Source organism: Rhinolophus hipposideros (assembly GCF_964194185.1).
Source record: "Rhinolophus hipposideros genome assembly, chromosome: 7".
Classification (NCBI taxonomy): domain Eukaryota; kingdom Metazoa; phylum Chordata; class Mammalia; order Chiroptera; family Rhinolophidae; genus Rhinolophus; species Rhinolophus hipposideros.
The window spans coordinates 58,740,191-58,758,366 of record NC_138053.1 but is presented as its reverse complement, the minus strand read 5'-3'; the positions used below and the strand labels follow the sequence as shown (position 1 = coordinate 58,758,366).

The following is an 18,176-nucleotide window of genomic DNA, read 5'->3' as shown; positions in this document are numbered from 1 at the left end:
CTTATGTCTCTTAGACTTTTTGCTTTATAAAGACTATGCTGTTTGGTGTATACATATTTATACTTGTTATTCTCCATTATGAATTGTGGCTTTTAGCACTAAAAGTATCCTCTTTTGCTACACTTAATCCTTTTTGGCCTAAATCACAGTAGTGGTATCAGTATCACTAATCCCGTTTTCTTAATGTTTCTGTTTGCCTGGTATGCTTTTGCCCATCTCTTTATTTTTGTTTTTGAATCATTTCATTTTTATTTATGTCTTTTTATATGACATATAATTAGTTCTTGCTTTGGGAGCCAAATTGAATTTTTTTAATAGATGAATTAAATTCATTCACATATTTTGATAAGTTTGACGTGCGTGGTTTCAACTATGTCACATCATTTGATATTTACATATTGGGTGTATTATGTTATATCTACTGTTTTTTTCCTCCACACAATGTGTTTTCATTGCTCATTTTTTAAAAATTTTTTTTGTAGTTAGGAAGGTTTGTATTTCTGTTCTAGTTCTCACCTTTGTATGTACCCCTTTTATAATGCTCCTTCTTCCCTGTTTTCTTACACAGCTGCTTACAACAGAATTTTTAGTCTTTAATAGCATCCTTTAACTTCCACCTATGTATACCACTTTCCTTTTCCCTGTCTCATATCTTCCTATTTTTTTAATTTGCGTATTGGTTGGATGGAGATTTCTCAAGTAAAATGGCTCAGGACATGCTTGTGGATATGGTATTCTCTGAGTCCTTGCATGTTCAGAAGTGTTTTTCCATGTATGAAGGACAGTTTGGCTAAATATAAAATCCTTTGTTTACATTTTCTTTTCCTTATATTTTCTGAAAATACTAAAATCTGTTGTTTATATTTACTTTCTTTATGTTTTCTGAAAATGCTACTCATTTCTTACCTAGCTTTATGTGTTGTTTTTTAAAGGACTGATGCCAGTCTCATTTTCTTGTCTTCTAAGTTATTTGATAATTTTTTCTGGAAGTCCAGGGGATTTTTTTCTATAAGTTTCAGAATTGGTGTTGGATGTGATTTCTTCAATACCAAGTAGACACTTTCAATTTATAGATACAGATCTTTTATTTCCAGAAAGTTTTCATTTATCATTTTACAAACTCTATATGTAAACTGGTTCTTCTTTGCCTCCTTTTCTTTAGTGCCCCTTATTAAATATTCATTCAAATCTATCTTTCTTGAGATGCCTTGTAATTTAGTCTTTGTTTCTGATATGGTCTTTATCTTCTTGAGTTCAATCAACTTTTTCAAAAAAAATTTTAAAAAGTTTTTTTTTTTTTTTTTCCTATAGTTTTGAAATTTCTCATTCAAGGTGTTTTTTTTCATATTTCCTAATTTTTTAAAGGTATTTAATTCAATTTAAGTATTACATTACAGTTTTTTTTCTGTTTCACAGTTTGTTATGGATAGCAATACTTATCAATGAATTGCTTAAATTCTTGTTACCTGTTTTCTTTTTATAGTATTTTTGATGAAGACTTTTGGTGACTTTGCATTCTGTGAATTGCAGTTTGGGGTGCTTTGATATCTCTAAGTCAAAAACACCCTCTACAGCAGTGTGAGCCTTTGGTATTAAATTTTGGATTTACCCTACTACTTAGTTGATTTTATTTATTTTTAATGTAAATGTGTGTGTGAACCATTACCATGGGTCAAAGCATCAGAGCTATACAGAAAGATTTACACCGAGAAATGTTGCTCCCCCTTCATCATACTTCTTTGTTCCTTTTCCCCTATTCTTTCCACCTATACCCATCCATACTGTGTAAGTAACCAGTCTCATTTGGATTTTTCTTACCACTTTCTTTCAAGGCTGATCTTCAGACAAGCTCTCAGCGTTTAAACCTTTCAGCCTCCAATGCTGCAGTAGCTGAACTTAAACCTGATTGTTGTATTGATGATGTCATACATCATGAAGTAAAGGAAATTGGAACACACATGTAAGGATTAATTTACTAGTTCTTGAAGGCTTTTGCTTATATATTTGTTTATTTGAAACTTCTGCTTTATTTCTAGTTATCATTAAACCTAAAAACCTACTTCAGACCCTTTTATGTTTCATTTTTACACGTTTACAGGAAACAAACTTTTAAACAGAAAGTTTGATAGGGGAAAAGAAATCTTAATTTATCCTCATTTATCTCTAGTTTCATTTTTGCACCTACAGACAATTTTATCTAAAAAATAAAAAGTTATGCAAATGTTTAAAACCCAGGTAGTACTCTAAAAGTACATTTATTATTTTTTGAAATGCTAGCAACTGATTTTAATAGCATTTATTTTTAAATTTACAAGTTTTCAGTTCTGTATTCTGTGTTTAACTATGTCTATGCACTGTACCTTGAGAATTCAGAAATGCAGAACCAAAGTAAGACACTCTATGAGAAGAAAATCTCAAATTCTGTATCATGGCCTGTGTATGTATTTGAATGGTAAAGCTGTATTTTTCTTTCTTTCTTTCTGAGAAGCAAATGTGAACATTTCAGCCACCTAAAGTAATTTTAGACCTCCATCTGCCTTACTACCCTCACATCCAATCAATTCGCAAATCCTATTAGTTAACTATCTCTCATTATCATCTCTTACTCATCTCTATTTTTGCCTTTCTTTGTCTTAAATAATTATATAATATTAAAGTATATAATAGTATCTTATTTAATCAGTTCATTTTGGTGACAAGATCTGTTGTAGGCATTTTTAAATATACTTGTATATTCTGTGATTGGTATGAGTCAAATTTTTCTGAAGTTTAAATTTCAGCTTCATCATTTATTAAACTATGTGATCTCAGATAAGTCACTTACCTTTTGCGTGACCTTCACTACCCTTAGGAAATTCTGACTTTGTGTAGGTTTTAGAAAGCTCTCCACAATCTAATTCTTACAAGACACTTTATTTCTATCTTTTATCAGTCTTCTCTCCCTCTCTGCATGGCAGTCATATGGGACTTCTTTTACCTGTGAATTCCGTGACTTGAAATGTATTCTTCCCTTACAAAGAAATTCTTATGTTGTTTTGTTTAGTTTACTTCTACTTCATTTCTCAGATACAGCATGACTTCCTCAGAGAGGCTTTTCTGACCTACACTTGATCGTCACCCCTTTGTATATTCTATAGCACCCATAACTTGTCATTTTTTTAAATGCCTTTTGTACTTAAATTATTGAGTGCCTACCATCCCCATTAAAGTATGAGTTTCATCAAGTCTGCTATGTGCCCAGCATCTAGCAAAAAAAATACGTCAATATTTGTTGAAATTGAGTTTATTGAAATGGTATTAAATGTATAAAGTCCCCATTTTTATAGAAAATGAGACTTTTGTAGAATTAAACAGCTGGTAAATAATGGTATAGAACTCAAATCTAAATCTAACCTCAAAATCTGTACCTTGCTAAACTGCTTCTACTGTGAGCACTTTGAGAGCAGGTATTGTGTTTTGATCAATTCTATATTCCTAGCACCTGGCTTAGTACTAGGTATAAGTATAAAGGAGAAATTAAATTACCTACTATGCCACCACCTCACATAACCACTATTAAAATATTGGTATATTTCTTTCCAGTTTTTTGTATGGACATATAGATAATAGATGTGTGTAAATAATTTATATAATACTTTACAAAATTTTTATCATACTACCCATGGTTTTATCTTCTTGAGTTTACCATGAACATAAGTCAGTTTTCTTGAAAACATTATTTTTAAATGGCTTTATCTTTCACATTAGGACCATATATTTTGTTTACCCTAAATTTGGACTTTATTTCCTAGTTTTTCACTATTATAAATAACACTGTGATGAACCCCTTCATATTTCCTTATGATAGATTGCTAGGAGTGGGTGTACTATGGGAGCATATAAACATTTTTAAGGCTCTTTTATTGAAGAATTATTTTCTAAATTTCTTATGATCACTAGCAGTATCAAGAGAGTCGGTTTCTCTACGTCCTTATCAAAGGTGATATCATAAAGACTTTTTGCCAAATCTCGAGAAGTCAAAAAAAAATCTTATCTCATTGTTTTACTTTGTTTCTTTGATTGGTTGTGAGGCCGAACATTTTCACATTCTTGTTATCCAGTATGGTATTACAGTTTATGTATTCATTTCCTCCTAATTTGAGTGAGATATGACTGTTCTTATTGACTTACAAAAATTCTTTGTATATTAAACATCTAACCGTTTTCTCCATGTATTGTTAGAAGTGTTTTATCCCAGTTTGTTGTCTGCATTTTTATTTTACTTTAGTGTCTTTGATTTATTCGATTTTAAAAACTTTAAGGATCTTTTCTTTTCCATTGCATTTATGTTGTGAAGTCTTTTCCCATGCTGGAATATTTTTAAAAATTGTATTTCTTGTAGTTTATTCAAACTTACTTTTTACATTCAACTAATGGGTTATTCTGAAATTTATTTTGGAATGTAATTCACTTTTTGAAGGAAAAGGTACAGACTTCCTGCTTCAAAAATTGTATATCTCATTTTACTAATCAGAGCTTCCTTATTCACGTAATTATATTTACATCTGCTGGAACTCTCTTTTTTCCTGCTATAGGCTCATTTGACTACACTTTCACATGAATGATATAAATTCTTTCCAGATTATAGGTAGAAATGAGGTGTTAGATTTACTATTTTTAGATTTACTATTTTTAGAAATGAGATGTTAGATTTACTATTTTTATTTTTAGGTGTTAGATTTTACTATTAAGAAACAAAATTGAAAATGTTTCAGAATCATTAAGACAGCTTTCTGTTTCAGCTTGGTGTGTGCGGTGAGTTATACAACCCAGGGTGGAGAAAAAATGTATTTTAGAAAATTCTTCAAATTTCAGGTATTGAATATGACAATGGTAAATGGTTTTTCGATGCCTTTCTTCCCTGGAAGTGTGCAGTTATTTCTATTTTATCTACAGTGTAAAAAGGCTCCAAATAAAGTAAATAGCTTAATATTTTTGGATTTGTCGTATTACTAGCAATCTAAAGTTAGACATAATTAAGATAAATAAAATCAGAGAAATTATCATAATCAATGTAATGTTTTAATAACAAAAGTTGAAGATTTTTATCCTAAAAATAAATTTGTTTTCATGAGTTGATAAAATGAGAACCTAGAATGGGGGAAAAAATGAGTGTCAAGTATCAAAATTCTAAAGAAATATTTAAATGAGAGATTATTGACTTGGACTGAGTAGACCAAGCTTCATCAGAGACTCCATGAGTCACTGAAATTGTAGGTAGAATTTTGGTTTATACACAGTTTTCAAGATCAATGATCAAATATAGTTAAAAACCACTGGTTTAACGTGTATGTGTGTTGTGGGTAAGCGACCATATATAGATCTATACATAGAGAGAGCTCTCTATATATGATGCTATGTATATTTTTCATTCCTCTGTAAGTCGAAGAAAAAAGTACTATCAGTAGAATCGTTTTTGCTATTGCTTTGCTATATTGCTCATTTGTTTAACATTTTGCATGCCTTTTAAAAGAAAAGGAGATTCAGTTGCTTATTTTGGTAAACATTTGTTTGTGAAATGTACATAAAGAAAAATATTTAGATATGTGTCAAGTTTAGTAAAATGTAATGAAGTAAAATGCATGTAACTGTCACCCAGTCAAGAAATGGTTACCTTTTAAAAAAAAAGGCGTTTAGAATTATTTTTTGTTTTTGCAAGAGTATTGCATACCCATTAGAAAAGTATTTTACAATTAAAATTGGAAAATGCCTTTGATAATTTTAAATCCTGCTATTTAAAACAAACAAACAAAAATAAATGGCCAAATGATAAGAATCTCTGATTGATATGTTTTATTCAACTAGGTTCTCAAACCACTGGATGTGAAAACCAAATTTTATAATGCAGAGGTAAGTGTTGGGCACTTAATGGAATTTCAGATTAAACACTAAGATTTTGTTTGACTAAAATTCTGTTGTATTACATTTTGTATTGAAGTAAATTGCTATTGCAGATTGTGAAAAGTGAGCATAAAGTTCAATCAAAAGTGAATAATTTCATTGCAGATCTCTTTTAATTTGCTGTCTTCAACTTAAATGGAATCAGTATGTCTTGATTTTTATTCTCATTGTTAATTTTGTGAGTCTTTTTCACCTCTTTTATTAAATGATGGCCCTGTAATTCCATTTAATGGTTGTTACTGTCTAAAAACATTAGCAATCTATTGAATATTTACAATATAGTTCTGATATTACAAAAATTTAAGTAGTAGATCTAACACTGCAAAAGAGATTTAATATTTACATGGAAAAATACTAACCAGTAGAGCTCAATATTCTTGTCCCAAGAAGTCAGTGTGCCAGGCAGAGTTAGGATGCTGACTTTGGTAACTGGCTTGAAACGCTTATTGCGAAAAATAAGTTTGGCAAAAATATATAAAGAAGTAACTTTTAGAAAAGAAGTTAATCTATATTCTATCCTAACAAAAGAGATAAAATAGAATTTGCCACTGGAGAAAGGTTTTATTGCTTGAATTTCTTTTACGAAATTTTATTTTAATCCTTGCTTCAGGAACTCTAGAGAAAGCAGATTTCCTAATGGGGCCCTTTGCTCCCAAAGTTATATTTCATATCACAGTGATAAATTCAAAAATGTTCAACTATAATATTTTGAAAGGAAATTATATCTTTATTACTCTGAAACCAGATGATAATCAGAAATTCGCAATCACATCTCAAATTTGGTAGATATTTTTACCATCAGCATCTGAGTTTTTATTCAGTATAAAGTTTGGTCTACAACTGGGCATATTAAGATGTCTAACATAAGGAACCTGACCTGCAGTAAAGACCTGTTAGGAAAAAAAAAAAGGGGGGGATAAAATAACAAAACTACCTAATATAGTATGTATAGTGAGTCTAAAGAGAATGATATAAAAAGATGTGCTACAGGAATTCTGAGGATGAGATTTTGGAATAGTCTGAAGAAGTTTCATGGAAGAAGAGGAGGGGAACAGTCTGGAAGGAATGGATGTTGGAAACATCAAAATGTCAGAGCAGTGAAGGAATTCCAAGAAGAGTTGCAAACACATGTGGAATACTGTAGTGAAGAGCATACATATTTGATGAGAGGGTACAGTCTCATCAAGGAGATTACTAGATGTTTAAAGAGTTTGCATTTCTTTTGTGGGGTAGGGAAGTTGGAATACTACATCTTTGTTCCACATTTTTTGATATTACTAGTATACTATTCATTAATATAGTATTCAGCTTGGTAAACTGTAAATAGTCTTATTTCTTATTTTCTTAGGAAAGATTTCATTCATAGCTTGAGGGGAGATTGCTAACTATTCTGTTAGAATAGATATGTTAGAAAATTAGAAGGTTGAATAACATGTTGCTAAATAATGAATGGTTCAACAATGAGATCGAGGAAGAAATCAAAAGATACCTTGAGACAAACAAAAATGAAAACACAACGACCCAAAATCTATGGGATACAGTGAAAGCAGTCCTAAGAGGGAAATTCATAGCATTGCAGGCCTACCTAAAAAAATAAGGAAAATCTCAAATCAACAATCTATCTTTACACCTAAGGGATCTGGAAAAAGAACAGCAAAATAAACTCAAAGGGAGTATGAGAAAGGAGATAATAAAGATCAGAACAGAGATAAATGAAATACAGACCAAAAAAACAATCAGTGAAACCAAGAGCTGGTTTTTTTGAAAAAATAAACAAAATTTACAAATCGTTAGCCAAACTCATCAAGAAAGAGAGAGGACCCACACTAATAAAATCAGAAATGAAAAAGGAGAAGTAACAACAGACACCACAGAAATACAAAAAAAGTTTAAGAAAATACTACAAGCAACTATACATCAACAAATTAGACAATCTGGAAGAAATGGATAAATTTCTAGAAGCATATACAGTCTTCCACGGCAGAATCAAGAAGAAACAGAAAATCTGAACAGACCAATTACTACCAACAAAATTGAATCAGTAATCAACAGGCTCCCGACAAACAAAAGCCCTGGACCAGATGGCTTTATAGGTGAATAATTTTACCAAACATTCAAAAAATAATTATCACCTCAATCTATTCCAAAAAATCCAGAAGGAGCTCATTTTATGAAATCACTGTCACCCTGATCCTTAAACCAGACAAAGACATTACAAAAACAGAAAACTGTAGGCTGATATCCCTAATGAACATAGATGCAAAAATCCTCAACAAAATATTAGCAAACCAAATTCAGCAATACATTAAAAAGATCATACACCACGATCAAGTGGGATTCATTCCTGTTATGCAAAGTTGTTTTCAGTATCTGCAAATCAATTAATGTGATACACCACCATAACAAAATGAAAAATAAAAATCATATGGTCATATCAATAGATGCAGAAAAAGCATTTGACAAAATCCAGAATCCATTTATGATAAAAACTTAGCAAAATAGGAATAGTGGGATCATATCTCAACATAATAAAGGCCATATATGATAAACCCACAGCTAACATCCTACTCCATGGGGAAAAACTAAAACCACTCCCCTTAAGATCAGGAACAAGACAAGGTTGCCACTTTCACCACTTTTATTCAACATAGTTCTGGAAGTTCTAGCCATAGCAGTCAGACAGAAAAAAGAAATTAAAGGCAGGCATTTAAATTGGAAAGGAGGAAGTAAAATTGTCATTATATGCAGATGACATGATACCATATATAGAGAACCCCAACGATTCCACTGAAAACTATTAGAACTGATAAATGAGTTTAGTAAAGTAGCAGGATACAAAATTAATATTCAGAAATCAGTTGCATTTGTTTACACCAATAACAAATTATCGGAGAAATTAAGAAAACAATCCCATTTACAATTGCTTCAAAATAAAAAAATACTTAGGAATAAATTTAACCAATGAATAAAAGATCTGTACTTGTAAAATTATTAGACATTGAAGAGAGAAATTAAAGAAGATACAAGTAAATGGAAACATATACCATGCTCATGGATACAAAGAATTAATATAGTTGAAATGTCCATACTACCTAAGGTAATATATAGATTCAATGCAATCCCTATCGAATTACCAATGACATTTTTCATAGAACTGGAACGTATAATCCTAAAATTTATATGGAATTATGAAAGACCCTGAATAGTCAGCCAAAGCAATCTTGAGAAATAAGAACACAGTGGGAGGTATCACGCTACCTGATATCAAATCATACTTCAAGGCTATAGTAATCATAACAGCATGGTATTGGCATAAAAACAGACACATAGATCAACAGAACAGAATAAAGAGCCCAGAAATAAATCCATGCCTGTGTGGTCATTTAATCTATGACAGTGGAAGCAAGGATTTACACCAGGGGAAAGAGAGTCTATTTAATAAATGGTGCTGGGAAAACTGCATAGACACATGCAAAAAACTGAAGCTGGACCGCCTTTTTTCACTATATAAAAATAAATTCAAAATAGGTTAAAGATTTAAATGTAAGACCCAAAACCATAAAATTCCTAGAAGAAAATATAGCAAGTAAATTTGCAGACATTACTCTTAGTAATATTTTTATTAATATAAGGGAAGCAAAAGAAAAAGTAAACGTGGGATTGCATCAAACTAAAAAGGTTTTTTGCAGCAAAGGAAATCATCAATAAAACAAAAAGGCATCCTACTGAATGGGAGAAGATATTTGCCAATGATACATTTGATAAGGGGTTAATATCCAAAATTTATAAACAATTTATACAACTCAACACCAAAAAAATCAAACAACCCAATTAAGAAATGGACATGACTTGAAGAGACATTTCTCTAAAGAGGACATGCAGAATGCTAACAGACATATGAAAAAATGCTCAATCATTAGAGAAATGCAAATAAAAGCCTCAATGAGATACTACCTCACTCCTGTCAGAAAGGCTATTATCAATAATTCAACAAACAGCAGGTGCTGGTGAGGATGTGGAGAAAAGAGAACCTTCGTGCACTGCTGGTGGGATTGCAGATTGGTGCAGCCACTATGGAAAACAGTATGGAGGTACGTTAAAAAATTGAAAATGGAACTCCACCTACCTTATGATCCAGCAATTCTACTCCTGGGTATCTATCCAAAGAAATCCAAAACACTTAATTCGAAAAAATATACGCACCCCTATATTTATTGCAGCGCTATTCCCAATAGCCAAGACATGGAAACATCTGAAATGCCCATCGATAGATGATTGGATAAAGAAACTGGTACATTTATACAATGGGGTATTACTCAGACATAGAGAAAAATGAAATTTTACCATTTGCAACAATATGGGTGGACCTACAGAATATTGTTAAGTGAAATAAATCAGTCGGAGAAAGACAAATACCGTTTGATCTCACTTATATGTGGACTCTAAAGAACAGAATAAATGAACAAACAAACCAAATAGACTCAGAGATAATGGGGGAGGAAACTGATGGTTGGTAGATGAGAGCGGGGCTGGGGAAGAAGGTAAGGGGATTAGAAAGCACAAATTAGTAGTCACAATATTGTCACAAGGATATGAAATACAGTTTGAGGAATATAATCAATAATGTAAAGATTATGTACGGTGCCAGATGGGCACTGGACTTATTAGGGAGACCACTTCATAGACTGTGTAGATGCCTGACCACTGCACTGTACACCTGAAGCTAAAGTTGAATAATATTGTATGTCAACTATAATTAAATATATATGTATACACAGAATCACGGAATATGGAGTACGGCATAGGGAATAGAGTCGATGGAATTGTAACAGCTATATACAATGCCAGACAGGTAGTAGATGGGGGGGGCGGGGTTATCACTATGTGAGGGGTGTAAATGTCTATTACATTGCTTTGTACACCCAAAACTAATAAAAAAAAATAAAATTAAAAAAAAAGAAAAATGAGAAATACGGCTTTAGGTGGGTCTTTTTTTCTATAATTGGCTCTTAGGAAAGCAAATATTAAGCTATTTTAGGTTTTCTTTGTTGAAACTGTGTTGGTACATTAAGGTACTTGACAAGTAGTTTTGTAACAATATTCAGAGTGATTTACAAATAGTTTTTTAAATTGCTCTAATAGTTATTTCATGAGTAATATAAAAGTGACATTCCCCCAAAAGAAAGAAACCCCGCACAATTTCATCACACAAAAAAGTAGTTGATTTTTTTATTAATCGATATTCTCAGTCTTTCCTCATTTATATATAATATTTTTATAATCAATAACAATTTTGGCTGCCTTTTTCAGTTAACATTATATATAGACATAATCTTTAAATTTTGCTAACAAACTTCAGCAATAAAAATTCTAGTGAAATTCTAAACTTTTGAAAATAGACAACTCTTTAAAAACCAGGAGTAAATAAGTAGGATTTAGGGTCTCTCTAAGATACTCAGTAATACCTGTCAGGCAAACAAATACTGTTCAGCCTGTAGCTTGAGGCAGATTCTAAGGACCCCAACTAGGAAATTCAGGGAAATGATAGAAGTTAGTAAACTACTGTAATATTAGTAGGTGATGGTTATTGCTCAGTGCCATAGTCCTTATGCAACAACTATAATTAGCCCTACGTTTGTCAGGAACATTTTTTATGCTATTTCTAAGAATTCTAATAATATGTGAATCACCTAAAGGAAAATAAGTTTTGAGAAACTTTGTTGTAGTCTTCTAAAATAGGAAAGCCTTGCAAGAAGATCGGTGACATTAGAAGCTAGGAGTCAAACATTTGGTCACCTGCTGGGTACAGAGCTCCATGCCAGGTACTGAAGAGGAATATATAAGCTGAACATCTTCCCAGTCCTCAAGTGAGTTAGATCTAGTGGAGGAGACTGGTGTGACATAACTACAATATAAGCAGCCCTCCCCCACTAGATCGTAAAGTGTACTAATACTCCGAGAAGAGTATTAGAGGTGAAGTATGATTTCCATTGGTGTGTTTCACAAAAGAAGGACATTTGAGATGGTACTTGATAAATAGGTAGCTTTAGAAATATATATGAAAAAGAAAAAGACTAACCATGAAATCTATTAACAAGAAGAGAATAAATGCTAAATTTAGTCTGAGGTGGTCTAGCCCAGCATTCCCTGAATTATGATCCATAGAACCCTAATCACCCAAGACGCTCCTTGGAGAAAGGATTCCATTATTAGATAAATTTAGGAGAAGCGCACAGGATAGTATATATCAATCTTAGGTAATCTATAAAGAATTACGATGTAAGTAAAGAATTTATAGAACCAGCAAGGCATGAAATATACCTCTGTCCCCCAAGATGTGCCTTTGAATATTTGCTTCTGTTTAAGTATTCACCTATAGTGTTCTTCTCTATTCATTTAACCTTCGCAGTTTCACCTTTTTAGAAAAATGATTTGCCGTATTTCTTTATGTTGCTTTCTGTTTACTTTCATTTTACTAATGCTGTCTTATTTAGTAAATTTAAAAAAATGCAGAAATGCATTTTGTTTTAAAGTTATTCTTTTTCTTTAACATTTAATTCTGATTTTTCTAATTTTTCTTTTTTATTTTCCCATTAGAGTGACCTCAGTTCTGTGGTAATTTGATTTTTTATTATAAATTTATATGCTTACCTTACTCACCACTTTTTGATCTCTGCCTAATAAACCTCTCTTTACAAAACATAGTGGAAAAAGAAGTTAGTTGTGAATAAGACCTGTTTGACTTCAAAAAAATGTATTTCTTTTTGTACTGTTTATATTGTCTTATTCTGTGAGAAAAAAATGATCAGCGATTTGTCATACAGAAACAATTATATTCTCACTTTTAGTGTTTTCCCTTAGGTGTTTTTTTAAAAGAGGCATGTTAACCTTGTTTAAAATAACCTTGGGATTTTCACCATCATAGTATAAATTACCCTGTTTTACTTCAATTCTCTGAATAAACTAGTTGAAATTTATTTTCAAATGCACAGTGATTTTAGTTTTAAGACTGGTTCAGGTAAAGATGGCCCTTTAATGGCCCTTTAACAACAATAAACAAATCAAATTTGTCCAGGTTAGTTAATATCATATTGTCAAATTTCTGTTTAAGCAGTATTTGCTTATGCAGTGTTACATTACATATATAACACCTGCCTTAGCACTGAATTCTTAAATTTTCAAATGTCTATTTTATACTAACTGTTCATACTAACTTAATTTTCCATTATGTTGCTTGTTTTTCTTTCATTTTATCTAAACTCTTCGTAAATTTATGCAGAAATTGAATTAAAATTGAAATGTGGGTCTATGGTTATTTTTAAAGCAATGGATTGATGGGATATATGTAGGGTTTTGGGCGTTTTTTTTGAGAAAAAGTAACAGAAAAATGCTTTTAAATGGTATATTGTTTTAAACTGATAGATACATCATCGTAGTTTTGTTTTTATTTGAGCACATGTGCTGAGGACTGAAGAATCTATTTTATTTTAGATAATACCGTGTTTCCCTGAAAATAAGACCTAGCCAGACAATCAGCTCTAATGTGTCTTTTGGAGCAAAAATTAGTATAAGACCCACTATTATATTATGTTATATTATTATGTTATATTAGATCCTGTTTTACATAAAACCCGGTATTGTATTGTATTGTATTGTATTGTATTGTATTGTATTATATTTATTATATTATATCAACCCCTGTCTTATATTCCATAAGACTGGGTCTTATATTGATTTTTGCTCCAAAAGATACGTTAGAGCTGATTGTTCGGCTAGACCTTATTTTCAGGGAAACAAGGTAATACAGTAGATTATATCTTCATCATTATATTTTTGCAAGTGATTTCCATTTCCCTGGATTTACTGTTAAAAACACTTGTAAGTGCCAAATTATTTGGTCATAGTTTATTTTGTTTTATATATGTATATATATTGCTATGAAACTTTTGAACAAATTAATTCTTGAATATCTTTAGCATATCATTTTTTATATGAGTGGGCTTAAAAAATGAACCAAGTTGTTTCTTATCCTTCAATTACACACAAAAAAAATAATCAAATAGCATAAAAAGAAAGATGTTTAACATAATCGGAATAAAAAGTTTTTATAAAAATATTTATTTAAATTATCCATTGACTAAATGACTACTGAATAGCGTCAATTTTCAAACCATCACTAAAGCTACAAAATAGCTTTTGTTTTATTTAAAAGTTCTAAGATTGTCAGGTATAATTCACATGTTTTTTCGCTCTAAATATACGTTCAAAGTAAACCAAGAAATTACTAATGACCACTAACAATCAGTTTTAAAGTTAAATCCTACAAGATTATATAAAATAGATAATTCACTGTACTAGTGGTCCCTAAACTCTCTAAATTGAAGTAATATGACAATTGAAGTTATATTATGCTCCAAAGTTATTGCGAAACTGAATTATCTTAACATATTACTAAAATGATAGGTGCAGAGGTATATTCATACTAAATTTCGTTTTAACATTTTAATGACTTACTAAAAGATTTAGGATCTTGTGAATGAAATTCCAGTTAAATAAATATTTTTGGATGTTAATACAAAAAGTATTATAGTTATCCCCTATCCATTGTTTGACAAGTTATCAGTTGACTAACACTTGACTTTGCCCCTGTTAATCACATTAGGATGAAGATTTCTTTTCTTGCATTGTGATAACTTTGATTTGCAGGCATGAACTAATCACATTTGTGGTTAATATTTTTACTTCATATAGATCAGATGTTTTTGTTGAGGTTAATATTTTAAATACCGTCACACTTTGGTGGATATTTTTTTCATACCCTCAGACTGATGAAGTATTTCTGGAAGCCCAGATTCAGAATATTACAACCTCACCCATGTTTATGGAGAAAGTCTCTTTGGAGCCATCTATAATGTACAATGTAGCAGAACTAAATTCAGTCCACCAAGCTGGAGAATGGTAAGTGTGAGTTATGAAGTATTTGTTCTTGTTTTGAAAGGTATGAACTTTTCTAACATATGTTACTCTTAGATGGTTTGTAGTTGTTTTTAAATTAATGACTTTATTGTTTTAGAAAACTTTTATGTTCATAGAAAAACTTATGCAAAAGAAGTATCCATATGACTCCCTCCCTACTCACAGTATTGTATTATTTACATCTTGTTTTAATGTGGCACATTTGTTACAATTGGTGAGCCAATATTAATACTTATTATTAACTAAAATCCATAGCTTACATTAGAGTTCATTTTTTGTGTTGTACATTCTGTGGGTTTTGACAAGTTAATGACATGTATCCACCATTACTGTACATTTCAAAATAGTTTCACTGCCCTAAAAATCTCCTGTACTCTACCTATTCATAAAATTAAAGATCCTAGTTGTTTGCATTTTGTGTTTTACTATTTAAAGTACTGTGTTTTTTTTTAATTTTTCATAATTCAGTGAAATAAATATGGAACCTTTCATCTTTTCCTGCAAATGATAAAACTGAGGCATGGTGGGAAGGAATGATGGAGAAGTTAGACAGGGTAAGGATGAGGGAGAATTTTAAGAAGAAATATTCTCCCAACATCAAAAGGAGTGAGTGTAGAAATGCAGGATTTAATGTTTTGTGAAAATGAAATACATATGTCTTTATATAGGTAATTTAAAATAAGAATAAATAAATGTAATGTTGACATTAATATGGATAAGAAGGTAATAGCTGGACAAAGTACCTGACTTTATTAAAAATGAAAAGTTTCCTTTTATGTTATTATGGTGGTTAGATACAGAAAAGTTTATAGCCTCCCATACACCCACTGGGGAAAACAATTTTCCATTCTCTTCCTGATCTTTTGGAAATGATGACTTAGTTTATAATGTTACGTTTCTTCTTCTTAACTATTTTCTTTGATAATTGTAGAGAAAATGGAAAGGATACTTAAAGTTCTAATTTCTGTTGGATGTTTTCAGTTAATTGATACATATTCAATATTTTAGGTAATATATTGCATTCTATTATAAAGAACCTCAAGATTTTCCATATCAACTGAAAAAAATTAAAAATAAATCCTCTCAGTACAAGTCCTTTTCATTTGTGTTGAAACCACTGAGCTGTTCCATTGTATATCTTTGGATAGTAAATTATTCAGTTCCTGTCTAAAGGAACAATTACAGCCATGGTTTTTCTTTTAAAAGATGCTATTTTCTCCATCTCTTGTTTACACCTGTCAGTGTAACTACGTTTGGGTCAAGAACATATTTGCAACCGATGGATACACGCCAGTACTTGTACTGCCTAAAACCCAAAAAGGAGTTTGCAGAAAAAGCAGGCATCATTAAGGGAGTAACAGTAATCGGAAAATTGGATATAGTGTGGAAAACAAATCTAGGTGAAAGGGGAAGATTACAGACCAGCCAACTTCAAAGAATGGTGAGTGGAAAAAACTTTGGTGGAAGTTTTTGTATGGGAGGTGGTAGGTAGTTAGAACAATTTAAATTTTCCTAGGTCTACCACTAAAAATCAGAGCACTGTAAAGAGAATAAGCGGTAAAAGACTAACAATTTCCCTGATCTCTAGGTAGAAAATTGGTATCGAGATTAATGAACAATGTGCAAATGTTAATTTCTACTTGATACATAGTGTTTTACTTTCCCAAACAGGAATTAAAATACTGCTTATCAATCATTCCCTCCTATGGTAATTCACACTCACTATTCATCTGACTTCCACTATATTAAAGTTTTCTTTTTTGCAACATCCCAAAAGTCTTTCTGCAGTCACCTACTCAGTTCATACCTTTTTAAAAAAGATGTTTAAAATCCGAATCATCTGAAACCTAGATGAGTCCCACTAAACTTACCTTGTAAGCGTTGGTTGGATATTTTACTTAATTTCTGCTCTGAATGCAGGGATAGCTGCCAGGCTTCTTTTTCTTGTGCTTATTAGACTATGCTATAGAATCCTCCTTTTGTGCTAAATACTACCTGTTCTGATATATTCTAAAATTTACTTTTCTTTAACCGTTTGAGGTAACAATTTGGAAAAAAAAAATTATCACTGGGCCTTTTTATTTTTGAATTACAGTTGACATACAATATTATATTAGTTTCAGATGTACAACATTGTGATTATAGACATTTACATAACTTACGAAGTAATCAACCCAGTATGTCTACTATCACTGGGCCTATTTTTAAATGTAGCAATTAGCTGTCCTCCTGCAATGGCACGTTCCAAGCTTTGATGTTTTTGTGGTCCATCCCTGCCCATGTGTCTGAAGAGACATGATTTTCTTCCTGGATCATTTCAAAGTACTCATCCCCTTTCTGTTCAGTCGGTAACCTTACCTATTGAGAGTTATGGATGCATAAGCTACAGTATCTTCGGAAAAAATCCCTTTAAGGTTCAGACCTCCTGAAATTTCTTTATTGACTACCTATGAGACTCACTTTAACTCTAGTGAACAATAGAGTAATTATAGCAAAAACAGTCAGGGTCTATAGTGCTATTCCATAGGTAATAACCACAAAGGAAGTTAAAATGAAGAACAGTAGAATGACTGAAAAATATTTTCTCAGAACATCAGCTTGGACAACCAACAACTGTTGAGTGAATGTATTGATGTGGTACTGTCATTAAAATGGAAAGATTTTATAATAGATGTTAACTGTATTGTTTTTTTCTCTTAGGCTCCAGGTTATGGAGATGTTAGGTTATCTTTGGAGGCAATCCCAGATACCGTAAACCTAGAAGAACCTTTTCATATTACCTGTAAAATAACAAACTGCAGGTAATGCCAATGTTTGTGGATGAATGTCCTTTCCTTTTCACTTACCTAAAAGAGAATTTTAAAATCTTTTAAATTGCTGTCTCCTTTTAAGTTTCCTCTTAACATATAGCCTCTCTGATGTTGATGTTGAATACCGTGAAGTTCTTCATCTGGTAGCTGTATATTACATATTTTTGAGGTCGTACTATATTAGGCATTTTCTGTGTTTGTTTATATTCATTCATCATATCCTATAAGGTAACTATTAATTATTCACATTCTATGCAAGAGAAAGCTAATTCAGAGGTTGACTTAAGCTCAGAGAACTAGAAAAGATGGGGCCAGAATTTGAAACCAGATATATTTGACTTCAAAGTCTATATTCTTTTCATTGTTTACACTTCCCTCAGACTTCAGATTACTAAAGCATGAACTAGTAGATTCTTATGGAATAATGCATTATAGATTTAATGTAATAAG

General features: G+C 31.4%; 1 protein-coding gene across 4 annotated transcripts in view; it reads left to right on the top strand.

Annotated features, from left to right (window-relative positions):
• Window positions 1-18,176, top strand: part of TRAPPC13 (trafficking protein particle complex subunit 13) — a 38,374-nt gene that overhangs the window by 15,734 nt on the left and 4,464 nt on the right. For 2 of the 4 annotated variants that reach the window (XM_081053978.1, XM_081053977.1), the window contains exons 5-10: window positions 1,833-1,960; window positions 4,782-4,854; window positions 5,845-5,889; window positions 14,765-14,898; window positions 16,159-16,357; window positions 17,617-17,717. In XM_081053978.1, coding sequence (XP_080910104.1) covers window positions 1,833-1,960; window positions 4,782-4,854; window positions 5,845-5,889; window positions 14,765-14,898; window positions 16,159-16,357; window positions 17,617-17,717 — 680 coding nt within the window. Of the gene's footprint in view, window positions 1-1,832; window positions 1,961-4,781; window positions 4,855-5,844; window positions 5,894-14,764; window positions 14,899-16,158; window positions 16,358-17,616; window positions 17,718-18,176 lie in introns of all 4 variants that reach the window. The other 2 variants (XM_081053980.1, XM_081053979.1) reach the window with 1 other exon arrangement.